The sequence below is a fragment of the Porites lutea genome, chromosome 5 (assembly GCF_958299795.1).
Source record: "Porites lutea chromosome 5, jaPorLute2.1, whole genome shotgun sequence".
Taxonomy (NCBI): domain Eukaryota; kingdom Metazoa; phylum Cnidaria; class Anthozoa; order Scleractinia; family Poritidae; genus Porites; species Porites lutea.
This window is the reverse complement of record NC_133205.1, coordinates 23,509,361-23,537,054: the sequence shown is the minus strand read 5'-3', so window position 1 is coordinate 23,537,054 and position 27,694 is coordinate 23,509,361. Positions and strand designations below refer to the sequence as shown.

The 27,694-nt window shown below is 37.5% G+C and overlaps 1 protein-coding gene and 1 long non-coding RNA gene across 2 annotated transcripts; both read left to right on the top strand.

Annotated features, from left to right (window-relative positions):
* Positions 1-833: 833 nt before the first annotated feature.
* Positions 834-10,993, top strand: LOC140939169 (tRNA:m(4)X modification enzyme TRM13 homolog). Its single transcript, XM_073388729.1, has 14 exons — positions 834-1,063; positions 1,208-1,251; positions 2,251-2,317; positions 3,029-3,091; positions 3,454-3,523; positions 3,965-4,071; positions 4,651-4,729; positions 5,282-5,373; positions 5,721-5,799; positions 6,383-6,457; positions 7,288-7,378; positions 8,270-8,511; positions 9,348-9,462; positions 10,114-10,993. Exons 1-14 carry the CDS (start codon positions 926-928, stop codon positions 10,289-10,291), a joined length of 1,440 nt encoding a protein of 479 aa, XP_073244830.1. The 5' UTR covers positions 834-925; the 3' UTR covers positions 10,292-10,993.
* A 482-nt stretch (positions 10,994-11,475) lies between these two features.
* Positions 11,476-27,442, top strand: LOC140938873 (uncharacterized). The gene is made up of 3 exons (XR_012165576.1): positions 11,476-11,949; positions 20,524-20,584; positions 27,328-27,442. It is a non-coding gene; the product is annotated as an uncharacterized lncRNA (long non-coding RNA).
* Positions 27,443-27,694: the final 252 nt, after the last annotated feature.

The window sequence follows — 27,694 nt, the reverse complement described above, 5'->3', positions numbered from 1 at the left end:
GAGTTCAATTAAAAGGAAGCGGCCGCCTACACGAAAATACCGAAGATAATCGCGTTCTGATGATGGAAAAAGGAAAATAATATTTGTTATCGGTGTTCTTCTAATCAGTTCTCACGGATTTTAATGTCGGAAATCCAACAGAACATTTGGTTTCATGTCGCTAGCACGAATGCGAGTAAGTCATGCATTGGACATTTTATGACGGAAATGAAAAATCTTAACCTTGCAATTTTTGAGGCGTATAAGTACTTGAGACCGCCTCTTGGGAATTTTAAATAACGTTGGAGACGTGCGAGAAGCTCTCCCCTGCCGCTATTCTATCACACGGTAATGGATGCGTTCGATTAATCCTATTTAGAAAAGGAATTCGCAAAAGAGATTTCTACCCTGATTTTAGACCAAAAAACGTTACATGCATTCATTTCAAGCACAACTCGAGATATTGCATTGCAGTCATTGCGAAAACAAGTTATTACTTGAGTTTATTCCACTTATTTTTTATTCCAAAATACAGTAAGTCAAATGTGCCGATTGTTATCATCCATACAAGACGCTGTTTGCAGATAAGAAGGAGAGCATTCCAAGTCCTGATTCCGTTCTTTAAAAATTTTCTGGGTTTCAAATCCTTGTTGGGTATTGTTGAACTGCAGGCAATTCATGTTTGACCGGAGTAATCGGCTCCGGTGTATGATCATTTATAACGATTGTTCCTTTTAATAATTACCTATAATTGGTACGATATCTCTGAAGATTTTACCCTCAAAATCGAAATAAACGTAGATTTCAGAGAAAAATCGTCGAAATCCGTCGTCTTGCCCTCCGCGTTTAGCGCCTTATTAAACTTTCCGCCTCGCCTCCTCTTTCTGAACAACCAGTTTTGCTGTCAGCGGTTGGTCACTTTGGCGCAAGTGTTGTTCAACTAAAAATGGCGGACGGCGTTGAGATAGCTGAGAGAAAGTCGTGTGCATTTTTCTTAAAAAGAAAAAATCGCTTTTGTCGAATGACGGTTGGAGGAAGAAGGAGATATTGCGGAGAACATATGGTCGTTGCAGGAGAGGCTGAAGTAAGGAACCTTTTTTATTTTTGAGACATTGTTTTGGTTCTACGTACAGCTTCAGTACAAGCTTGTATCAGTGTGTTTAATATTAAAAATTACTATAAATTTAACGTTCTTTAATTAAGTTAATTTCTTTTATGTTTAATACAGGTGGATGGTCGTAAAAGGATTACGTGTCCTCTGGACAAGAAACAGTAAGAATTAAAGGCTAGCTTGATGTATTAATTCTCGAAACAACTCGACAGAGATACTAACCTCAGTCCTCTGATTAAATCAGGTTCCTTTTTTTTCTATTTTGCACCCCTATCTTTGGCTTATTAAAAAGTGATATCCGCATCCAGTGATGGATTTTCTGCTTATTTGGGGGCAAATGGGTCGGTAAACTTTCCTGGGTTATGAGGTTGGGAAGGGGGATTTAACATTTTTGGCCCAATCTAGCTGATCCGCAGCTGAGCTTGGAAGAACTCAAAAAAATCGTGCTTGTGCTGGGGTAGATATTACCGTGTGCATTGCTGACCACTGCATTCCAACTGAACTGCTGTATTGCAAATAGCATATGATACAGTGGAACCTCAATATGACAAACCTCTATATAACGAAGTCCTCATTAAAATGAACAATTTTCTCTACCCCACTAGAAGTAAAGTATATGGAAAAGAACCTTGATATAATGTAGCCTTGATATAGTGAACACATTTTGCCAGTCCCTTGGCCCTTCATTATATTGAGGTTCAACTGTAGTTCCTCGGTGTCATTCAACTAGTAACAGGTACTTAATTGTGTGCAATGCTAAGATTTTGGTGTGCACAAGGAGTGTTTACCAAAAAACTACCAATAGAAACATACAGTGCATGGTTGTCGCTAAGATTTCAAGTTGCTGGGTAAAGACAACAAGTAGGCAGGGAATCAAACAGCTAGGGATATCAGATATCTGTTGGTTCTAGTTTTCTTCTATTTTCCAATAAAAGTAGCCGGGGCCACACTGATAGACGCTGGGGGAAATCCCCGGCCGCCCGGCCCTTAATGACAGCCCTGCAGTGTATAGAAACAATTATATAGGCTGGTTTATAATTTTAACCACACCACTTCCTTGCCCTTCTATGCAGCCGCTGTTTGCCAGAAACTCTTATTATTATAGTATTAATTGCATTTAGTTATAGTTTGCTGAATGTGCATTTTTCATGATATCATAGCACTGTTTATGAAGATCAGCTGGAGAGGCATCTTAAGAAATGCAATCAAACAAAAAAGATTCATGTGGTAAGTTTGTGAAGATTTACAAATTACATGTGTATATACACCATGTAATAGATAATAGACTAACAACATAACAGCATCTTTTAAAGATGCAACCTACCAGTAATAAGGCTCAATATTATTTTCTGCAGTTTGTGCCAATTAATGGAAAATTTCAGCCTGCAATTTCAACAAACATATTGTAGTGGTAAATTTTGTGAGAAGCCTTTGCAAGACAATACGTGTAGCCATGTTAATGGGCCACTGCATTTCCGTGGTAACACAATTTTGTAATTACATTTACATATGCGTATATGTAAAAAAGGAAACAAAACTTTTTGGTGTAACACTCTTGAATTGTGCATGTATTAGGCCACAACCACTACCATTGCTGGTGCTTTCTTGTGAAGTTTTATACTCATCTCTCTGGTAACTGAAGGAACTAGTTCCCCTTGTATGTTCAATCTATTACTATACTGTACTTTGTTTACAGTCAATGCTGTGAAATATGTCAACATCAAAACCCTATGTGAAAGGATATTCCATCCCTCTTATAATCCCTATTTTTGTGGTAGTTTCTCATGATAGGCCCTGTATATTTGTGATTTTTTCCTGTTACTTGTACTTTTTGTACAGCTTTAACCTTCTGGACGTTTGTAATGGACAACATACTACTTGCTCATTTTCTTGTGTACAGTTACAATTGAGTAGGACATGTCTTTTCACTTCTTGTAGGTTTATTATAGTGCAAACATCAACTCTGGCATTCCAAATTATGAATTTTCCCCAGCAGAAAAGGTACATTAGATTTTGTGTTTCAGGTGTTTGTTTATTATGTTTGGGTTATACAAAGTAACGGGACGGATTATCATAGCTTGTGCTATTTTGTATCCAAAGGAGGGAAGTGAGGACGCTGTTGAAATATCTTTGACATTCTTAGCCAGGGACGGAAAGTCTATAACCAGCCTAAACAGTAAACAATCAAACAAGCAAACAAAAACATAAGGATTGAAATGGATTAGACAAAAATGGTTCGTTTACTAAAAATAATGATACTTTTCTGGATTCAACAAAGATTTAACCTCTATTTCTGTAATTATGGCACTTATTTGCCTGTATTCACCTTCTGTCAGCTGAGCTATATTTTTTTTTATCTTCAGGTTTCATTAAATTCTGTTTCCCAAGAAAAAGTAACAAAATTGATAGAGAAAGTTAAGGCATGCTGCAAAGGTGAATATTGTTTTTACATGTATTTGAATATAGACTGTTTGAATGCTCAAAAGGGGTTTCTTCATTCTGGCATGAAAATAAAAAGGTACAAAGAGTGGAAGATAAAGAATAAAAACACATTTTTTATTATAAGTCAGCTCTTTTGCACAGCATCTAACTTGGAAAAAATAAAAATATTATGTTAGGAATGTGATATGTAGTAGAATATATATTTAAAAAATGATTTATGGTGTGAGAATTGATATTTTTCTTTTTCAAAGATGAATATTATTATTTAATTATTTTGTTTGTTTGCTTTAATTTTATTAATTCTTTAAATATTTCCTTTTTTGATAGTATTGAATCTAGAAAAGTTCCTCATGTTGTATAAAACTGTTTATTTGCCCTCATGTATATAATTAGTCATAAATTAACAGTCCGATTTTTGTCTCAATTTGGCAGCTCATGTTCCGAAAATTCCAGAAGAAATACTTTCCCACCAGGTGTTTCAAGAAGAACTTTTAGAAATGGCTAATAATGCTACCATTTTGAAACATTTAAAACAACAAGTAAGTTTTTAAGTCTTCAATCTTTTTGCGTCACATACTCTGTTGTTGCCATTGCGTTGCCACCAAATGCCTTGTTGCGGGCAACAAGAGGAGCCCGCAATCGTAATCTCCAGGTTGTTATTATATATACGTGTTTGGACTTCCATTAAGAATGAATGGAATGCACAAAACGCAATTTGATCACGGCAGTTTAGACCTTCTACCCCTTGTAAGCTGATCTGCGTGTGTTTGACCATCTGTCAAGTGAAACTTAGGCAAAGCACAGTGTTGGAGCAAAAGAGTTTGGACCTCCGATCATTGTTGCTCGCTCCCCCTAACCTTTGGTTATTACTAGCAATATAAAGACATATATGAAATTGTTGATGCATTGTGTGTTATTGTCAGTTTTTTTAGTAGAGACTTGAGAGAGAAAAGACAGAAATCTATTTTTGGCAGTTTATTTTTTCATAAAACCCCACGCCACTTCCCAATTTAATGAGTCTTCCTTCCATAGTTAGGTCCAGTTTTTGATATTATTGAGTCACATTTTTAAAATTTATTATTTTGTACACGTCTTGACTGCATCTCCTTGATAAACAGGCCTCTCTTATTGGTCATTTGGAACAACAACATCTTCTTGGGCCAAAAACAACATTTTTAGAATTTGGAGCTGGAAGAGGTCAGTTAGTTTCCCAAAAAATAGCATTACCGTAAAGAATGTTGTTTGACAATTATTATTACATCATGTAAGCTTTGTGGACAGTCCTTTCCTGTCAGTGGTACTGTTTACTATATTGTACAATGTACAAGGTGGTTCTAACTTTTGACTCTGTGGATGAAGTCATGAACTGTAACAATTCAAATGTACTGAATAGAGCTACTGAACAACCTTTCCTGCAGTGCTGTTTATTATGCTGTATAAGCTGGTTCTAACTAAGTTAGAACCAGCTTATACAGTATAATTCAAGCATAATTCAAGTTTTTGAAATTCAAGTCTTGAAGTCTGCGAATGAAAGCATGAAATGTGTTACTGAGAAGCACTTTCCTGTGGTGCTGTTAAAAGTATGCTGTATTTATGGAAGGGAGAAGAATAGTATAGAATGGTATTCTTCTTTTAGTAGCTCAACATTTAACTTCTACATTAATCTAGCCTAATAATTCATCATCCAATATTTTATATTTAATAAAAACACCTTTTGTAGTGTAGAGTCTGAATATTGATTGTTTGTAGGAAAACTGTCTCACTGGCTACAGTTGGCAGTAGGAAATAATGCTACGGATGTAAATTATCTTCTTATTGACAGAGCAAATATTAGATATAAGGTAAGTGAATACCAGTTTTTTATTTGTGGAAATTATTTGGAAGGATACTCTATAACCATTATTTTTACCACTTTTCTTTATACAATCCCTCCACAAAATCAATGTTGGTAGTTGTAATATGTTGTTATACAATACTGACAAAGCAGCAAAATGTCTTTAAATCTAATCCTTTGGTTAACCAATCACAACTTGTATTTGTTATGTTCAAGTACATTGAACTGTAAACAATCCTAGAAAAAGTTAATGCCAAATGATAGTGCCCAGTGTCCTGAAAGTTTTTGAAGGGAAGCATTATGTGAGTCTTTTGTACTTTTAAGATGATAATTATTTTCTTTTCTTGTCATTAGTATGATCGTTATCACAGAGGCGAGGATCAAGGCCCATCCTTCCAGCGATTGAACTTGGATATTGAACACCTTGACCTTTGTGAGAACACGATCAAATATATAGCAATGTATATCAAAGGTTTTGTGAGGAAATGTCCATCAGTAATGTATTAATAACCAACATTTTGTGCAAATTTTTTAATAACAACAGGAATGGTTAGGTGTTGCTATAGCAGATGTTGTGCAAAAGAGAACCTTGCCCCATGTAAGGGAATCTGGATTCCAGAATTGGTGAAATTTTTGCTTGTGGAATCTGGAACCCTGGGCTTTGGAATCCGGAATACAGCTCAAGGAATCTGGAATCCTGCTAACTATTGGAATCCAGAATCCAAGTTGCACTGACAAAGACCGGAATCCAGTACCTGTAATGTGGATACAACGGCGTGAAATCCAGAATCCAAGAGGGGCTTGGATTCCCTTACATGGGGCGACGATAGGAGGCTATAACTTGATATTGACTTGAAATAATTTATGTACAACTGGGTGCTCTGTTAAACAAAATGTTTTGTATTACAGTGCCTTAGTGAGCTACCTTGGTGAATGCCAATAACGTATAAGCAAAACAGGAATACAAGCTTACATTTGCTATTTTAGTGATAAATCATTGTGATTTTGTGTTGCAGGTAAAGTACCTTGCCTTAAAAATAGAGAACAAGACATTGTTGCAATCAGTAAACATTTATGTGGAGCTGCTACAGGTAAGACATCCATTCGAGGATCCCTTTGTTGGTGGCCTCCCATAAAACAGTTCTTTTGGTTGTCACACAACACTCCTTTTCATAATGCGTTGTGTGTCGAGCTGAAGATTCCCTGTGAACTGAAGGAGACCACCAGTCCTGTAGAGCTTTTCCTTTGTGATGTACAGAAATTATTACATAGGGTCAGATAGTTGGTGTGGAGCAGTTGCTTGAAACAGTGTGTTACTATGAAATCATTAATCAAACGAACTGAGTTGGAGCCATGTGATTCGTTCAGTGATAGCGAGCACTTAGAGCAATGCCAAAGGACTGGCAACTAAAAGTTGCTGTCCTCTTTGGTTTGACATCAGAAATTTTTCTGCATTTAACATATGTTACAGAAAACTCTTCCTAAAATTACTCTTTCTTTTGATGCTTTAATGGTGTACTCCTGAATCAGTTCACTACTATCCCCCTACTATCTCAATCTGCGAGTGTTATAGCAGTACCATTGGGATCCACTTTTTCTACTCTTTAGGGAGAATGGTGTGATTCTTTCAAGTCTCACAGGGGCCAGATTGGGTCTGGGTGTTTCGTCCTCATCCGAAAACTATGTCAATGTCTAACCTCGTTAGAGGTGAAACGAAAGGCAGCACATTCTGTTAAGTTATTTTAAGACCTTGAGTATGGGTCTGGCCAGCAATTGCCCCAGGCTTCATGCCGCCTCTGAAGTTTGGTACTCAATTAGTAAGCTCAATTATTGAGCTAACAGCCGGTGGTGGAAAAGATGATCAACTGAGCTAACCAGTCGTCTGAATAATAACAACAAGACAAATTCTTGCTTGTCGTAGATTTAACTCTGAGATGCTTGATGGAGACATTGATAAATTCTCAGAACACAGAAGTCAGCAGCCCAAGTGCAGAAGATAGTTTTGTTGATCGGTGAGTACCCTGCTGACTGTCTTTGTCTACGTACTCCAGATTTAACTGGAATTGGAAATGTTGATTTTAAGGGAGAGTAAATAGTTAACCTAACCCTCTGGAAAGAACCATCGAAGCAAGGGTGAGAACCAACAAAATAAGTCATGTACACTGCATGGCGTCGACAACTAAACTCATGGTTCACTGCACAAGCACATGCTCTGCACAGAGTTCAGTATATTTGAACTGCCTACATTAATTTACATCTACATCTACATTTATTAACTGACAACGCTTTCGCATCAAGGCAATATAAATTAAATAAATTACAATATCAGAAATACAATAATAGAATGAAGATGAAATAAAAATAGAAATAAAAAATAAAATTATTTCTTAACAAATTAAAAAATATATATACAAATAAATAAGATAAATAATGATAAAAAAGATCGATAAATGACAGCGATCAATCATTTCTAACAGCTGAGAAACAATGATCTTTAAATAATGAAAAATAACGTAACGTTCCCGAAAATACACCAAATAACGGCCCTTGTTACTTTTTACCCTCGGAATTAGCAACCTGTTAGGGTCGCTATTTTCATTGGGATGCCTTTTTTAGTGTTTCGTTATTTATTTTCCGGATTCAAAAGCTGTTTACTTTTTAGACAACAGCTTTAAAAGTAAGCTGGTACAAATGTAGCATTATTGGAAAAAATTTTACCCCCATGAATTTTCGAAGAATGATACTGAAGAGACTCTGGATATACCGCAAGTTGCTTGTTTACTGAGAAGTACAATTCATTGAAAAATGAACTTTCAGGTAAAACAGATGTCTGTTTTGCACTTTAAGATAGTACCGCATCCTTCACACACGAGTACTTTTACGTCTAACCTTTTAAAATACAGGGGAAGCAAGAGATTAAAGATAGCTCCCAGTGAAGATTCGGTGAAAGGAATAATATTGGCCCTTTGTTGTCACCATTGTTGCTCGTGGCCTCAGTACGTTGGTCGGCCATTTCTTCAGAATCTGGGTTTTACAGCAGAGGATTTCCATTTGTTGTGCTGTTTAAGTAGCTGGGCAACCTGTGGAATAAGGGCAAAGAAACGTCAGAAAGGAAATACTGGGGAAACTGTTGACGATCACACAGGTAACAGTTTGTTTGTTGTTAGTCAGTATTATTTGATTTTAAAAAGTAATATTCAATTTAAAACTGTGAGCTGGTCTGGTACTGGTTTGATATGCTGAGACGAGCAAGCGCTATAAGCGCGGGAAAAAATGAGTCCTGTGCTAAAGCGCGGGGCGCCTGTGTAAGGCTCCTAGGGCGGGAAAAAACTGTTCTGTGCTAAGGTGTCGAGCACCTGTGTTCGGCTTCAAGCGGGGGAAAAATTAGTCTTTGCTACAGCGCGAGAGCATCTGTGCTTGACTCCAAGCGCGGGAAGAAATTTGGTCTCCGCTATAGCGCGCATTACCTGTGTTCGGTTCAAAACGCAGTAAAAAATTGTTGTATGCTAAAGCGCGGAAACAGTTACCTGTACTTGGCTCCGAACTTCCTCCTGTACTATTGCGCGGAAACCTGTGTTCGTTCCAAATAGTACCTAGGGCGGAATTATAGCGCGTGGCACTGGTGACAGGGAGAAATCTGACCCCGGTAATCGCTGAATCACTATATGCGCTGAAAAACCAAATATCGCTGGCGTAAGGGCGGGAATCGACTTGGAACTGAGATATTAATCTTCCTCTCGGCTTTCAGTGCAGCAAGTGCTATAAAATGACATTTGTGGGAAAATCTTACGGAAACACTTCAAATTACCGAAAAACAGCCAAGTATTACAAAGAAACAAACTGCGAAAACATGGAGACCGATATAAACCTGCTATGAAACTCACGATAATTGTACCACTTTCTGTCAGGTTCTTAGCGCTGTAGTGCGTATGTTTAAATCGCGAGACAGCTTCTGTAACTGAGTTATCGTTAATTTTTAAGTTTCAGGAAGTGATAACGAAGACTGGGATAGTGACAATGAAAATGGCCACAATACTATGACAGAAAAGGCTTTAGTTAAAGAGGGAAGAAAGAATGAAAGCCCTGATCAAGATAGGTATTGTTGTGTGTAATTAATTAATGCGTTGTGCCTTTTTATCAAGCCTAATAGAAAAAGAGAAGTAGTGACGTCACAAAAACTAAATTTATGAAATGATGGGATTGGTTGGCATAATTTATCCAAACAAGGTAGAAAGTGTTCACTTCCTAAAAATCAGCCTGTTGGTGCAAATTAGTGAGGAGATATGAGCGCCGTAATGCTCCGATGCTCTATATAAATCCTTCTAAAATAGCCCTAGATGGTTAACGTTATGATCCAAGCCAAGTTTAGAAGGATTTGTATGGAGTCATCAGAGCAAACCGGTGCTTATATTTACCCAACAATTTTCACTAACAGGCTGATTTTAGCAAGGAGGCTTTTTTATCTTGCTATTTCTGAATATGCTAACCAATCCCATAATTTCACAAATTTGAATTTTTGTGACGTCACACTTCTCTTCTCTATTTTCTTACGCTGAATTGTTTAGGGTCTCACACCATTCGCAGCCTTCGAATCAGACAGTCGAACTACGTGGTATCTTCTAGATAGACCCGAAACAAATCGAAAGAAAAAGTAACTCCAAATTTGTACCTGACTTTGACAAACCTTTGCGCGATACTTGTAGCAAAAACATCCGAGCTCTAAAGCTGCATTTCATTTTCATTGCAGATGGTCGCAATTCACGGTATCAGAAAGAGAAGAAATAGGCCGACAGTGTAAGCGACTCATAGATGCTGGCAGGCTGTGGTATCTTGAGTCACGTGACTTCAGCGCGAAGCTGGCTTTCTATGTAGATTCAACTGTGTCATTAGAAAATGCAGTTCTTATTGCAACTCCAAGGACATAACGTAACGAAACTCTTAAGCTGAGGTTTTCCATTTTCTCGTAGTCAGATTTTGAACTTAATTCCTGACGTCACTAAGTGATACCTTGTCTGCTACACAGCCGTTTTCAGTGTCGTCACGCAACGTTCCTCCCCACGGGACGACACCAAAAACGGCTGTGTAGCAGACTAAGTGACGCCCAATTCGCCGCGGCCAGGTCCCTAAGGGCTTCCAGCCTTACCAATCGGCTTCAAGTAAGACTATTATTGCTGTCAGAGACTGCGGAGTTAGCTAAATAACTTAGCGCGTGGAATATGAAAATCTAATAAAGGCAGAAACATAGCGACAAACCAGTGAGGATTTGCGGATCTTGTGTTACTCTGCGAAGCAGTCTTTTCTTTTGTCGTCACGCAGTACTCAGTTTACATGCATTTTACTTAGCATGTGATCCGACCTCCAATGAGTGATCAGAATGCGAGACGCTCTGCTCGTGGGGTAAAGAAAGAATGTATAACACACTTGTCTTCTTCTTAGCGTGTCCTAGCGCTTTGTGGACATTCTCAGTAGCGGAAATAGAACAAGAATATTTCCATTTATAGCGCTCGATATATTTCCGCCATTCCTTGTTCATCTCAACTGTATAACCAGCGACTCACCCACCCGACCCCCAGCAGGCATGACACCTCTTCCAATGCATGTGAATATGCCGTTGTCCACATCTGTGGACAGCAACCATTTTCACATTTCCGTATCTCTTTCTGTACATTCATTTGTATTAGTATTAGGTAGCGAGAATTTGTCACTATTCGCGCGACTCACAGACGGTTCATTTCTCCGGTCGATTTTGAAACACAATCGCCTTAGGCGCCTCGGAAACAGGACACGACATTAATGTTTTGAGTTTCAAATATTACTATTAACTTTTGCTGGGAGCGAGTTTGTGGATTTTAAGTTTTCATGGTTAATAGTTAAAGTGGCTGAATACAGTCTGATAGGCTGTGGATTGTTAACGCTCACAGGGGTGTTAATTAAAGACTCGAATTTGACACGGACAAAATATATCCTAAGACATTACAATTGACCACTCCAGAAAATACCATAACATACCATAATGCTCTTTGTTTGTCTGCCCAAAATTTTGCGTGAGCATTGTCTTCAGTTTCTCTTGGGAGTTAAAATGGCCCCAAATTGTGGAAAAAAAAACGGTTTTTAAAATTTTTACAGAAAATAGCTGTCATGAGAAACTTGATTGTGTCACAAATGTCCTTTGTTCAAAATTTACTTTTAGGCGTTCATGGACTGAAGTGCGATGTGGACATAATCTCGTCAAATTTTAATGAGTAGATTTTAAGAAATTGCCCAGTTAGTTTAGATTGCCAGCAGTGAAAGTCAACAAATCAAGTACTCCCACATTGCTCCCTAAGTACGCATGCTCAGCACTTTTGCGACATAAAAAATTTCTACCGGAAACTTCCGGGCATTTTTCTCATTTGTCCTCGCGTTTTTGTTTTTTAAGCTCACTGGCTGCGTATCTCCTCATGATAAAGATGTTAGCATGCACATTTAAGGGATAAAGAAATTTTAGAGAAACTGATCAGCCACGTTAGCACTTTAATCACGGCACGTCGATGTCAGCTTCCGACGTTCTTCCAAAACGACCGAAGAAAGGTAAGACACACAGGTAAAAATTATAGAGTATCACTATCTTATAAAGCTTCCTTTTTTAAAAATTCTTAATTGGTCGTTAACTTAGTATTAAGAACTCTTTGCTAAAGAACGCTTCTTGTCAATAGTTTTCGTTTGAAGCGCTCGGGTTTTCTTGTCTTCAGTTGAAAGGAGGCCCTGTTCAGTTCCTTTCTCTGTTGTAAAAAAGAATCATAGTAGCTGTTAATTAAGAAATAAATTCCGAAGGCATTGTTGCCCTCATCAGGGGAAAATATGTACATTCGTTCCCTGAAAGAAATTTAAAATTTCAAAACTGAAAACTGTGTCTTCAAAGAAAGCCCCACTTATCTCCTTGCCAAAAGCGATTATTCTTTCTCCTTGCTCTAGGTGAATACTATGGAGTCTTGGAGCGATAATCGATTTTCGGTGGAATTTTTTTATTGTTCAAAAACAGCCGAAGAAACAAACTAAAAACAAAGAATAAAGCAGACAAAATTATAGAAAAGAACGGAAACGATGTCTTCCTCCTTATCTAGTCAGTCCCTGGGTGCCCCAGGTTTATTCCCTTATCTAATTCCTGATAGTTCGCGGCAAAGCCACCACAGCAAGGCGCGAAGCGCCGGGAAAAAAACCATGAGCACGGTTTACTTCATCTTAGGTATTTCGAGAACGTACCTCTGGAGCCAGGGTATATCCAGTATGGCTTATTATTCAACTTCACTCTTTAGGATACAAATAAGACTCTAAACGAGTACATATATCTCACGGTTTGACCAGTTTTCACTAAAATCTCTCATGATAGAAAATACATCTTTAACCTAACAAAATATAGAGTAGGAGCCAAATTGTAAGCTCAAATAAGACGGGGTTTCTAGAGTTTCTATCGTTGGTTAGACCATAGTAATAGGTAGTCGGCAATTTGCACTTTTTTCGGGCCGTTCTTTTACCTTATAAACGGTTTTTGGAGATGAAAGTCAGCCTCAAATCCCCTTTATTTAGCGACAGTACCTTCCAAGTTCGAGCCGGAATATGTGCCCATTAACAAAGATATAAGAAACCGGTCACCATAGATGTATTATTATAATAATAAGAAAGGAAAATTGTTATGATTTGTGTTATCTGGACATCGGTGTTGTCGTGTGTAACAATTTAGTGACGTCGTTACCTATTTCTCTTGCGGTCGTATTTCTCGGTACCATTTTTAACAACATATTTTTAGCTTTATCTTTCAATTAAATGTAAGACTTTTATCTATTTTTAATATAATTTGGCTTTAACGAATTTTGTAAATAGTTTTATTACTTATCTTTGTTGCTGTCTGTATTTTGTAACTGTTTGTTCAGTAGGTCGACACCAACCTATGGGGCTGCGTATAATAAAAATAAAATAAATAATAAAATTTGGGATGAATTTTTGACTGTTAGAAATACAGTAAATATTGAACATTCGAGAAGATAGGAAAACGGTCGCCATTGATGTATTATAGTAAAAGAGGAAAATTGTTATGATTGGTGTTATCTGGACATCGGTTCGGTGTTGTCGTGTGTAACAATGTAGTGACGTCGTTACCTATTTTTCTTGTGGTCGTATTTCTCGGTACTGCGAGGTTATTTCTAGTATTGTTCATGGGAGCCTGTTAAACCATTCGCCGCCTTGTTCGTAAAGTTTGAACAAATTCTATCGGAGTTGTTGTAGAAATTCTTCATGGTACAGAGGACCAGTTATTTGAAACTTTATAAACAAAATTACTAATGTTCCGGACAGTTTAAACAGTCCTTAAAAATTCTGTGAGAAAATCAGAAGTTGACTTGGAGGTAAAGAAGCTTCTGTTACTATATGAAATCAAAGGATTTTATCCATTTTTAACAACATTTTTTTTGGCTTTATCTTACAATTAAATGTAAGACTCTTATCTATTTTTAATATATTTTAGCTCTAACGAATTTTGTAAATAGTTTTATTACTTATCTTTGTTGCTGTCTGTATTTTGTAACTGTTTGTTCAGTAGGTCGACACCAACCTATGGGGCTGCCATTATCTAACATACGTATTGAGATATTCATCAATAAAAATAAAATAAATAATATAATTTGGGATGAATTTTCGACTGTGAGAAAGACAGTATAAATTGGACAATCGAGATAATTGGCTATTTTTTTTAAAGGAAATAAAGTGCTTTGGAATGTAATTTCGCTTGATAGTAATTTCATTAAATTTGAACACGTGTGTAACAATTTCATGTGGATCGTGGTAATAATATTGTCTTTTTATATATATTAAAATATGTTTATTTAAGTAAAAAAATTAGTATATAATTTGCAATAATATTTGAAGTGAAAATTAAGCAATATATAACAGTAACAATTGTAGTATAAACATAAAAAAACTGGCAATGACCTATAACGATTTCCTAAATACATTGACGATCATTCCTGGTAACACAATATCACTCGCATACAGCTCAGTGTTTTAAATTAAGTCAATGCTGAATTATATCTTCAAAAATCAGCTAGTCTAAAGTATATGATCTATGATGATTTATTGAAAATAGAATTTTAAAATTTCTCTGTTTCTGATAGTGAAAAAGAAAAGTCTAGTTAAAAAGAATAAAACCTCGTTTTGCACCCTATCGTTTTCAATCTCGATGTCAGAGTTCTTAATGTCAGGTTGAATTGTTCTTTTTGCCTCAAGAGCCTCTAAAACAAATGAGTGGAGATCTTAATGGTACGAATGACATGACATAGGTTTTTCACAGTGCTCCCCCATCTTGATGGCAATCAACTCCTCGCTCACACCCTTTCCGCCAGTTTTGTAAAGACCACTGAAAGGTGTAAATGATCCATGCTCAATGTCGAGAATGGAATTAAACCGTATCTCAGTTACATCAGCTACCAGAAGATTCCCTCGTAAAATCAGCACATCAGGCATTAACAAGTGAAAGATTACGGGGACTCTAAGACAGGGCAGAGTGTATTGTGGAGATGGCACCACAGAAGACAAAGTGAGCATTACATCTCACGGCGGAAAAAGGGTCATAGGCGTAGCTTACAGTGTCTCCTTTAAGGCATTTGGGCTTACGCCTGAATGAAAGGGAGTTCCGCGACACTGTTAAACTACGTTATGACTGGCCAGTAGACGATATCCCCTCCACGTGTGTTTGGGGGGGAGTTTTACAGTAGACCACTCTCTGATTTGCAAAATTGAAGGTTTTGTTACAAAGCGCCACAACGAGCTAAGAGATCTAGAAGCGGAACCTTCTGACGGTACGGTATTCAGTGATTTTAAGACTGAGCCAGTCCTCTAAGACATCTCTGGAGAACAGTTACGAAGAAGATCTAAGATCTAATAAACCGCAAGATGCGAGATTGGATATCCATACACTTGGGGTTGCGGGAGCACCAACGATCAGCATTCTTTGATGATAGGGTCTGTTACCCAAATGCTAAATAGTATAAGGACCTGGGGCCGCAACAAATCTATCGTATGCATGAAAAGAAAAGGCACCTGTACTCAAGGAGAGGTACCTGAAATCCGGAATCCACGGCGTGGAATCCAGCATCAAGAGTGTCTTGGACTAATAGGCCATTTCCGAGTTCCCTCGGGCCTCTGTTTCAAAATGAGGGTAGGCGCTGAGCCTTTGATATGGAAATCATTTTTCATTCTCATGCAAATAAAACTCATTTTCACAAGAAAGGGTGTGCACCTAAGAAGGTGCACAACAACTCGGAACTGGCCTATTCCCTTACATGGGAAACACAGCCTCGTCTATCCTGCGAGAGCATCCGGTTTTTTTGTGCTCAAGTTTCTCGGCGGGTGAAACTAGAAACTGGAGCCGAAAAAACCGGATGCTCGGCTGGCGCCGCTTTGTTATGTCCGGTTCTTTTGTTGTTGGGGGGAGGGGGCGTGGATCTCAATTTACTGATGCATTACATCTAGACTTGTTTAATTATTTTTACCAGCTGTAAATGAATTCCAGTAAATAAGAAGACTGCTCATTTTTTATTTATTTAATTTTTCTGAGGAAATCAAAGGCAACTTTACAGTTCGCTTCAATCAAACATTTCTCGTAAAGAAACTTTGCGCTAACATGATCGCAACCTTTCTTCTGAAATGCTTTAACACGGAGCTGATTGCGGATAAGGGCTTGTAACAAGCAGTCCGGCTCCTTGTGTTATTCGTGCCTATTTTTCTGTTTGTTCCGGCAGCTTCGTGGTGGTGGGCTTTACTTTGCGTTGATAAGCTTTTCTTCTTTGTCAACGAGTGCGAAGCGGAGTATTATGACTCTTGTTAAAAACCTCCAAAAATCCAAAACAGTATAAAATTGTAAAGTATAAAACAGTATAAAATTATGGTAGGGAATAGCCCACATAACGATCGTTTTTTGGCCGCTGCACGCGATTGCGTCTCCCACTTCGCAGTGGCTGAAGAACGGGTGTTATGTGACCTCGGAGGAGCTAAAGTACTTTGAATTTAAGGCCTGTTTACATGGAGGTGGGGGACCCCAGGTAGGTGAGGTAACCCGCTTAGGTAAGGTAACTCGCCTGTCCATATAATCTCGCATGTGGTCACCCCACCTATCATATAAACGTGATCAAATTAAAATGAGAGATTATATGGATAGGCGGGTTACCCCACCTGAGCGGGTTACCTCACCTACCTGTAAACAGGCCCTTAGTGTAGTCACGTCCTAACATTTTATGTACAGATATCATTAAAGGGACTATGTCACAAGGATATTATTGATAACAATAATAATAAACTTTATTTCTATAGCGTCTATATCACTAGCTGTTCTAGGAGCCTTACAATATTACAAAAAATGTATTAAAGATACAAAATAATTTACCACTGACAATAGGTCGGAATAAAAATAATGGTAGCAATAATGATATCAAATAGCAAATAACTGTCCAAATGCATAAATATATCTATAACTCAGAAAATCTAACAACTGCAGTTATAAGTATGACAATTAAATAAAACTTTTGGTGATTTTTGCCGGAATAGTATTAAAAATTGTGAAAAAATGACCCAACTTTTTCAAGATTCAATCCATTGGCCATCCGTAGCAACAGACAACAGGAAACGGTTTCAATGCCTAAAAATAGTCTTAAATAATAAAACTGACCATTATTTTTGGAATTCAATTGATGCGAAGACAGGATTTAGCTTTTTAAAGACGAGAACAAATAGCGTGAATGTTGGAACCACATAACTCGGCTCAGATGGTCAAGTCCTTTGATTGGTCGCTCAGAAGAATTTCGACCGTCTTGGAAGGGCAGAAAATGAAAGTTCTTTGGTTGTCTTGATTTGCCGTCGTCCATTTCTTGAACCTGACTCCTCGCAGAAAATAAAGTACAAATTAAAAAATCGCCGGAATCTTAGATGTTCTATTTTTGCCTGCCATGGTTCCGTTCCTCCTGTTCCATCTTGGCTGCAATGCTCACCAGCATCCTAACCGCCCTATCCCTCGCTGCTAATTTTATGCATCTGTTTATCCTTTTGCCAGTGCTCAAAGTTCCACATTTATAAGCTTGAACGGCTTGCATGACCGTGGCTGTCAAGATGGTGATTGACAGAATCAGAACCAGGACTGAATTCTTCATTGTTGTTTGAGAATTGCTTGGATTACTTGTCTCTGATATGTTCTTTTGGGTTTGAGAAAATTTGTGTTTGATGGGAGAATGATCGCGCCAATTTATTCTGTATTCGCAGCTGTTCATCGGTCGTGTTTTGCACCAGACAGGCGTGTTGCTTGTTGGTAACATTTGGGAACACGTATTTGTCAGTGTTTGGAATGGAGAATTGGCAAAAGCGGGTAATTTTCTCTATACATGTTTTTCGCTTCAAGGTTTCTTACAAGCTGCGTTTTAAACACCCTTGTCTTTAGTGTTGTTACCTTTGGATAGTTAAAGAGCACATCGTATATTGCAGAACTGTATGTATAAGGAAATGGGAAAGAAAAGAAAAAGGAAAATTATTTTACTTAAAAAAAAAATTTACTTTGTTTTGTTCAGAATCGTAACTCTTACTCAATGTCTTTTCTCCTCCTAAAGTTGCAAATAAATACTCGAGGATCGCATTTTGGAAACAGTTACGTAACTTTCTGTTCTCAATATCAATATCGGTATTTAAACACAGCCTTAGTACAGGATAGTTAGGATTCTTTCATTAGTTTATTTATTTTATTATGTATTACGGTGTTCATGTAACAAAGGATATGTATCTTTGTCTTGTGGAAATAAAGACCATTATTATTATTGTTATTAGAGTGAGAGTAGTTTTCTTTGTTTTTATTTTCTCTTAATGAGCATGCATTGTAGACAAATTTTTTTTTTAAATATGCTACAAGAAAAGTGGAAAATCTGCTCGTGAAATCCGGTAAGTGTGTTATTTTCATGCAGCTGAGTTCAACGAAATTTTAACGATAAAAGGAGGAATGTAGCCCATGTGTGCGTTTAAAAAATTGCATTTTAAAGCAGAGAAGGTATTCTCTAAAAACAAGCCAATTGAAGCCAATTGCAGTTTACTCATAGCTAAAGGATATTTGTTTTGAGAAACATCGCCCTTAACGCACGTCATGAACAAAGAAGCGAGAGGCTCGAGCTCTTCAGAATAGAAAGAAACTTTAATCTGATGGCGAAACTGTAGGGTTGGGGCTCGGACCGGTTATAGTTGAAAACTAAACAAAGGTACCCAACGACGGTCCCCCTAAATACAGTGAAACCCCGCCTTACGGCCACCTCAGTAATGTGGTCACCTCGTTATTACGGCCATTTTTTTTTGGCCGCCTGGCAAAAACCGCCATACATTTTCTTCTCAAAAACCCTCGTTAATACGCCCCCCCCCCCCCCCCCCCCCCCGTTGGATACGGCCAAATTTTTTTGGCTCACTGGTGACTGTATTAACGGGGTTTCACTGTACTTCGAAAAAACGTTTTAGGCTATCTAAAGTAATTTTAAATCTACAGAAGTGCATTCTAAGCATTATTATTTTTCCGAACATTTTAGGTGCCGAACCCAGGGTAACATAAACACCAAAGTGGAGAACGATAGAATATGCAGAGATTAAAATTTTAATGATGGGGAATGATGAGCTAATTACAAAAACGTTGTCGTCTAGGCTAAGAGCTCGGTCCCAAGCCTCGTTTGCAGCGCGAATTTGCCAGGGAAGGAAGCAGACCAACCACAATGCAGCTTAATAAAGTGGGACAAAGTGTGGTCTTAGTCTCAAGTTACTTTTAGAGTTTGTTCGCGCAAACGAACTTTTGCGTTTAACAGCTCTTGCACATCAAGAGAACGACTTTATCAATTCACCAACTTTCCACTCTGTAGGGCGAAAATATCTGCTTTTGGAGATGATCGTTTACATGCATGGTTCTCGTGTGGGCCGGGCGGAAGCCGTAAATGTGTCACGTTCGTATGCCCTTACCGTACGTGTGAACACCCTAAGGGAACCTCTAGTGAATTCTTTTTTCTGTATATTACTCCATTAAAATTGTCCCGCTTATTGTATGAAAAGAAAACAACAATACCAAAACCTGCTTGATATTCTTTTAAACAGATGACGTTGTCCAGATTGAGAAATTACTCTTTCTGATCACGTTCCTTTTTTGTTTGCGACATTAAGGATAATTTTCGTGCATCTATGCTAAGTATTTGGCTGTTAGTTTGACGTCAAAACCTGGACATTTTGGTTAATTGGGCGTTGAATGTATTTCTTGCTTTTGCCATGAATATAATGAAGTTCGTGCACTGTTGCGTATCACTAAATTTGGCGCGGCGGCGTGTTTGCAAGAAGTCCAGTTGTGATTGTACATCGGTTTCACTTTTTAAATTAAGCTTCTAAAACTGTCGTTCACGTGACAGAAAGTGGGTTTAACAAGCCCTAGGGGGGGCTGTCATTAGCTTCCCATCCCCACGGATTATGTAATGTAGTGCCAGTACTTTTTATGGAAAGCAGAACAAAGACTGCCATGTTTATAAAAACAAAACACGACTCAATTTGAATACGGCTTATTGCACCTGAAATCCATTACACTTTACACAGGGTGCTGAAAGCAATCGTTCATAGCGCGCGGGCTTGAATCATTGTCCTTCAACTATTGCGTGGTTTAATAGTGGAAAGAAACTGACGTCCCGTGCCTTAAATACAAATTTGTGATAAGGTGTCTGATTTTTTCATCTCATATCTAAACCTTGTCTTATTTTCGGCTTACTTCATAAAGTGCTCTCATGGGAGAAAGACCGTTCTAAAAAGCTCTTGGTCTCCAAGGTATTTGTGTAAAGTGTTAAAGCATCGCGATTGTATATCGTGAAGTCGACAAAGATCCAGCAGCTAACTTCGTCCATTTAGGAGCGTCATCCATCACTTTAATTGCAGTTTTCTCAAACTAACGCGTTGGAGACCGCGAAACAATGGGCTATTTACAAGCTTTTTCAAGGTGTTTTGTTGGAAGAACTTATTTAGCGCTCTTTCAATAATGTCCTCGAGCGTTTGAGAAAGTAATTGCTGAACAACGCGCGATGGATCAAAATGAAGCCAATTTGCTGGACGGCTGTAATCGCTTCTTACTTTTGTTCATTTGTAGAATAACTTCAAGATACTGAGAAGGGCGGGAATTTAAACCATCGCAGGACGCACCAGCACTGGTAAGCACAAGCCATTGAATCCGTGAGTAACGTGCTTTAATTCGTTTTAGCGTTAAATTCGAAACCGCTTGTATTTAGTATATGCACGAATTAGGTGAAACAAAATTGTTGAAAGGCATAATACATTTTCAAATACTGACGAACAAAATACCGGGCACATAAATAGTACCACGCGAAGATCAGCCGTACTGCAAGAGATCGGCTTTGTTATGGGATTTTTGGCATAGTCTCAAACGTTAAAACAACATTAGATGTGTGAGAGGTTGACAGTCGTAGTTGGAGCGCACCCAGAATCGACTAAACAAATGTCAAGAAAAATCCCGATGCTCATTTTGTAAATGATTCAGGTTAAAACTGGAAAAGTGAATTCTGGTTGCAGTTCCGTCCAGCATCGCATCTGAAAATGCAAACTGTAAGAGCAATTTGGTAACTCAACCGAGTAGGTTTCCAGCGACAACGGTCAGTTTAAGTAGAAGGAGCTTAACAGTTATCCGGTGTAAAAAAATTTGATGTAATCCACCATTAACAATAGTTTGTATATCTTTGCGTGGACTGATATTTTGTTAGCTTTGATTTTTCGTAAGTAAGTTATCACCGTGTAATATATCGTGAATTATTTACCCGAAAGCTTGCATCAGAAATTAAAACCAGCGTGCCATGGTGCAAGAAATTAAGCATTATTTAAGCTGTTGGCTTTTCAGGAATGTTTTTGAACACTTGTCGGTCGTTTTAAAAGAAACAAAACACTATAAAGCAATAAAAGTCAGTGTTACAAGCTGACTTCGTCGATAAGACACTTAAACTTGGATTTATGCGTGCAAGAACAGCATTTTCTGCATCATAATTCATTACCCGCGATTTTTGTCACTTCTGGCTTGGCACAACAGTCCTAATTCTAGTTCAAATTTGAAGGCGTAAATAATCGTGGTAATATTTAGCGAGAGAGCACCTCGTTTTTAAGTTTATGAGATTAAAGAATTGATTTTGAAGTGGTAATATTTAATTTGACCTTTTAATACAGTTGAATGTTTTTGTTCTGAAGCTATTATTGTAAAATTTTATCATTACTTTTAGTAGAAATCTTTTGCACAGACCTAATTCTTGTAAACTTGTCACTAAACATAAAGCTTTGGATTTCTTAACGAGACGAACTTGCAAATTTGAAATTAGTTTTCTTCTTCGCTCAAAAGAAAAAACGACTAGGCCGTGATAGCTCTTTTGTATCTGTTTTGTGAAGTTCTGATTAAAAAGAACTTCAGCTGGTTAATTATTCACAAGGGCAAGGTAAAACTGATATGCATTGTAGAAATGGTGAATTAACTAACTTGAATATGCACCACCTGATAAAAATTAAAGGCAATGCTTTCACAAAATTCAACTTATCGATTTGTACTACTACTTGTTCCTATCGTTTGGAAGCTGTGAGCACAAATAATAAACCAGACTGTAAGTACTTACCTATTGCGCCGTTAAGAATACGTAAAATGCCAGGTGGTTTGAAATAATTTTGCGCCAAGGTCGTGACCATCAGTGCTACTTTGATTTTTCTTAATCTTTGTTATTTTAATTTGCTTGTTGGCACCTTTTAAATGAAAGACTGGCTCAAAATGACAGTCTGACTGATCGGTATCGCAGGTCGAGAAAATGATTTGTTCTTATAGTTTCATTTATTTGTTCATTTTTTTCGTCTTGCAATATAATTAAGGATTATAACTATTACATCTACCCTGCCAAGCGTTCTTCATCAAAGTAAAAAGTTAATATCTGAAAATAATCTTCGTCTCAGCACGTGTGTGCAATTTGTTATCATTTTTGAGGTACTCCCGGCAGCAGCTCGGGAGTATAAATTAAATTTTGTTTTATCAGCCACTAACTTCGAGTTTATCAGATCGAAGAGCATTATTTATTACGTCATAGAACTGTCAGTTGTATATTTTCCAGTTCCCTGGAAGAGGGTCAGCGCTACGAAGGACTCAAGGAGTCACTCCTATTTGTTTGATGTTAGCGACGTTCGTGTTTCAAGGGGTTATGTCACGCCACTTGCTATCTTTTTTAAAAAAGCTAGAACGTGCCTTGGCATCAATTAAATACCAAAAATATTGGTACAGTTTTTGTTCTTTTTTTGTTCTTTTGTGTTTGATTCCGTCGACTAAGTTTTAGCTCAGGAAACCATTCAGTCTTTAAAGACGTGTGAATTTCAAATCCAGAAAGTGTAGGAACAATGTCGACTGGTTTGGTACTATGAAAACAGATACTCCTAGATCAATACCTTCTCCCTCGGTTCTATGCATCTCAAGGAGTATCCTTTACTTTCAAAACAAGAAAATGGTTCCTTCCCTGTTTATCCCATGTAATTAATTTTTGTTGTAGTTATATAATCTTTTTTTAATTTTTATTCTCAATTTCCTTTTTCACAGCAGTTGGTTAGTGTTAATATCAAACTTATAAAGGAACCTTTGGCTATGCCACTCACATGTCAATTTTCTGGTTTGATCGCGAAATGACACTTACATTGGTAATAGAGCTATACTGACTGCTATGTAGTGCAGTTAGAACATTTAAGGGCTAGTGAACACGACTACTAATGGCCTTTTGCAGAAGCTTAAATTTTCTTCATTTTGTGGTATGTGTTCAATTTACTTCTAGTTTCTTTCTACACAGATTCAGATTAGTTTTTTGAAAGAATGGCGCCTGAGTTTGCCTGCTCGGCAATAAATTGACGGACAGATAATTGTTTTTTTTTTTACACTGCAGACTACCCTTTAAATAAATCTATTTCAAATTAAAATAGATTGAAGCCATAAACGAAATAGTGAGCAGTTAATGGGAAAGCCAAAGTTGACGTAATGTGAGGATAAGCTGATATTAATATTTAGAGAAATGCAAAGTCGATGTCGGAACTTGGTTTAGAACTAAGCTTTATTTTTGTTGGATATACAATTCTTAATTGTTGTCATTTAAATGTTGTTAAAGGTACTAGCCAGTGAAGATGTCTATTATGCTCTACAATGTGGTTTTAATTTCTGCGTCGGAATATGAATTAGTGAATGCAACCATTCAAATCAAGGCTACTGAGCAGTTTTATACTCCGTTTTTTTTTTTTTTTAATTTTTTAAGCTAAACATGTACATAGGATGCCTTTACCCGCTTTGGGAGAAATCTTAACATATCCCCTTTCAGTTAAAAGCTACCGACCAGTACTTTTTGTGGTTTCCCACCCAATGATACGTAGAAATTATTGAATGAGGCCAGGAGCTCCTGATGAGGCCTAGAGGCCAAGTATGATCTGAAGAATTGTGCAGATCTAGAAGGGCGTTATCCGCCGAGTCCAACCACCTCACTTCGGTCGTCGAACTAATAAGGTAAACGTTTTGACAAAAACGAACTGACCCAAAGAAAGTCAGGAGCCGCAATCGAAGAAGGAGACCGTAAGGGCGGGGTCCACGTCTTTCCATCGAAATAGTCAAATGCTCTACAGTCGAGCCTTTTTGTGCGACCACCTCCCATAAGGGACCACCTATCCAAAACACAAAAACATTCTCAGTCAAAGCCTTACAGTTCGAACATCTAGTATACGACCATCTGCTGTAAACGACCGCGACCACATTTTAGGCCTGACATTTTAGGCCTTAACCTTTTGTGAGCGATCACTTTACGCACTCTCTGATCTCTATTTTCGCTGTGTGCACTATGCTACTAAGAATATACGAAGAACGTTAGTGACAACATGGAACTACACATGGCGTAACTTAAACATTGCATGCAATAAATATCTTCTATAAAGTAGATGTACCTGGACCTCTTCTCGGAAGAGACCCTCTGTGATTCGATTCTTGTAAGAGATCACCTCCCGTAAGCGACCGCTCAATCTTTGCATTTTGGTTGGTCGCTTACGGGAGGTTCGACTGTATTTTTAGAAAAAATTGTGACACCCTCAACGTCGCAAACTCGCGCGGGCACCCGCAAATGGAAATTAAGGAGAGTTGGGTACTTTTCACTAGCTTCTTCTTGCGTGCTCTCTGAACTTCCCATTTACTTCATATATGCTTAGATATACCTACAGCTGACCAAATTTTTGTATGGCTGTGAGGCTGGGCAATAGCGTGATATGCACTAGTGTTAAAACTGAGAAGGCCGCAGCAAAATGCACAGAACATGTGCATGGTTTATCTTCCTATAACTGGCAACTTTTAGCCGCTATATTGTTGTAATTGGTCTGTTCTGTTACAAGACTAAATGGACTTGCAAGCCACTTTGTCAGATCAGTATGAATCAATATTTTTGAAATATTGTCTTTACTTTAAGTGATTCAGTTTTTCTTCTATATTTTAAACGTTAAAACAATAACAAAGTAATAGTAGGAAAGTAAAGGACTGCACAGCTGTCGCGTATTATTTCTTCAAGGAAGAAAATTTTAAGAACTTAAGACGCATTAATTACTTACGTAAACGTTAAAAGCAGCCTCAATTCAAGCTCCTTTACCAAAGGCCATGATATCTTTTCAATTGGTCAGCATCGAGGGTGTAAACGAAAGATCTTGGGACGGGGTTGGCCCAGGACGTTGAAATGATTTTAAGCTTTACTTCAAGCTGTTCATAGATTACAACTTCTTTTTTTGTCTTATAGACCCATCAAATAAAGCCAGTGAAAAAAGACCTTACAGCTACGATCGCGCGAAAAAAATTAAGGTTCTCAGTGTAATTAACCCGTTAAGCTCTAAGAGTGATCAGCATCGAATTTCTTCTTGTAATATCAATGCTTTGTAAAACAGAGTGGTTATGAGAATTACGGACATGATCACACAAGATGAATTTTCTTGATATTTAACAGGGGCAACAAATGAGAATTCAAAGTTTGATCTTAGGGTTTAAAGGGTTAAGCTTATACTCCAAAACTAGAAACATTACAATGAATGGTATGAAAATAAATGATTCTTTTAAAAAAGACTTGGAGGGCGTTTAAAATTGTCTTAGAGGTTTCGCCTAATTAAGGAAATAAGAAAAAAAACAAACTTTACCATGCATTATGACTGAAGGACATTCTCCTGAAAAATGCCAGCTTTTCCCTTAAATTTATTGGTATTCATGGTCTCCAGGGAATATTTTGCCGAGGATGAGTGTGTTCTGTACTTTGTTGCTTTGCATTTTCGAGAATGTTCTACCAATTGGTCGCCCTGGCTAATCTTGAATCTAAAAGCATATTTATTTTCTTTTAGAACGTGAGTTTTGGTGCATAAATAAGAATGTATATATTTGTTACCGGAAAGTATTCGCGCAATGACACGGACATCTGGAGTTATGCCATAATTTGTTTCATGTAATCTAGTTACTTTCTTGCTGAAGGGGCGACTCTCCTTTTAATTAACTTAAAAATGCGGTAGATTGCCGCAGAAGGTTCACGAATCTGCAGCTACGAAATTATTGTAGGGGCATTGCCTCTCAATAAAAAAAATGGGGCGAGTTTCTGGTTCACATTAACTCGTTTTTCTACTATTTAGAGAACATCCGGATCCAGAAAAAATGATGATGGTGACACCAGAAACACCTAGGCAGAAAATAACAGTTCCATATTTATGTAGAGCCTGTCTATATCTGAAATTATTCGAAGTTGTGTGCTGGTACAACAAAAGTGACGACAAATTTGAACATCATGAAAAATTCAGCAGCGTATGATAGTGTTAACAAGAGGAGGCTCTATAGCCAACAATCCGCTTTTTTTTTATCAGTGTTTTGATTGAAAGTGTTCAGACATATTCGTGGTAATTAGGCTGGTGCTTGTTGTTTTTTTCTGCTTTTCTTAATTTCGTTTCGTATTGTTATCCTAAACATTTTTTGGATTAATGTTTCTTGTGTTGGGATACAAGGTTCTTTCATTTGCTTTTTCTCTTCCCTCTTCTTAGTAAATACATTGTTTCGTTGCAAATCAGTCAGTAATGAATGAATACATCGCATTAGGCTCATGCTATATATCTTTGTTTAAGCTCTGTTTGGCAAGTATTAGTAAAAAGCAAAGTACAGTGGAGCCTCGATATAATGAACTCATTCTATGAACGAAGCTCTCGGTATAACGAACGATATTCTTCGCCACAGTAATTGTGACATATGAGGAAACGAACCTCGATATAACGAAACCTCGTTATACATGTAGCTAACTTTTTTTGCCAGTCCCTTGGTCTTTCGTTATGTCAAGGTTTCACTGTAATTTAGTTAGCCCGGATTAGTTCTAGAAAATACTAGAGGTTTTAATGTTTTTAGCAAGGACAGTTACAAATCTGCAGATGCTTTGAACTGGTGTTGAAAATCTACGTTTCATGTTGTATTGTCTTTGGTCTTAACACAAATATGTAGTTTGGAATTAAAAGTTATTTTTCTTCTGATTTTGAATAGCACTCACGAAATTTCTGCCATTTCTGTAATTTTCTCAGTAAAGCCCAGGTGTATGAAAAAATATACAAAATAAAAAAACTGCCCACATTAATGTTTTTGTAAACTTTCATATTTACATAAACATCGAAAGTGGCTCTTTTCACTAAGAAGGCAGTTCATTTGGGGACTGAATAGTTTGTCATCTTTGTGCGAAGCGCAGATGTTCCGAAGACAGTGTCATTATGCAAATGTTTTCTGGCCAGTTTATTGACTCCATTCATAAACAGTCGAACTGCGCCACCAATAGTTATAATCATGATAGAATTGTAAATTCACCACCCCTCTCGGATGATGTGATGAATTCTCCATCTCTTTCAGGCTCGAAAAAGTTTTTCATCTTAGACGATTGAATTTGGTACGAAGACCGGATGAAGCCTGCCGGAATTTTAGAGTTTTCCGGTTTGTTCTTCTTCTGGACAGCGCTTCTCACAGGTACGTATTAAACTATTATATTCTAATTAAAATAAGTACTCTTATGTTTCAGCAATATAACGTTGCATTAAATAAAGTCGACAAAAATTGTTTAGTTTTGGTTGTAACATGTCTATCAAATAAACCACAGTGAAATTGAATTGCAGCTGGATTTTTAGAAATGCCGAAAAAGAAATTGTTTCACCAATTAACAGATTAAACAAAATCGAAACGTTGTTGATTTTAAGACGGTTTGCATACACTGACTTTTGGG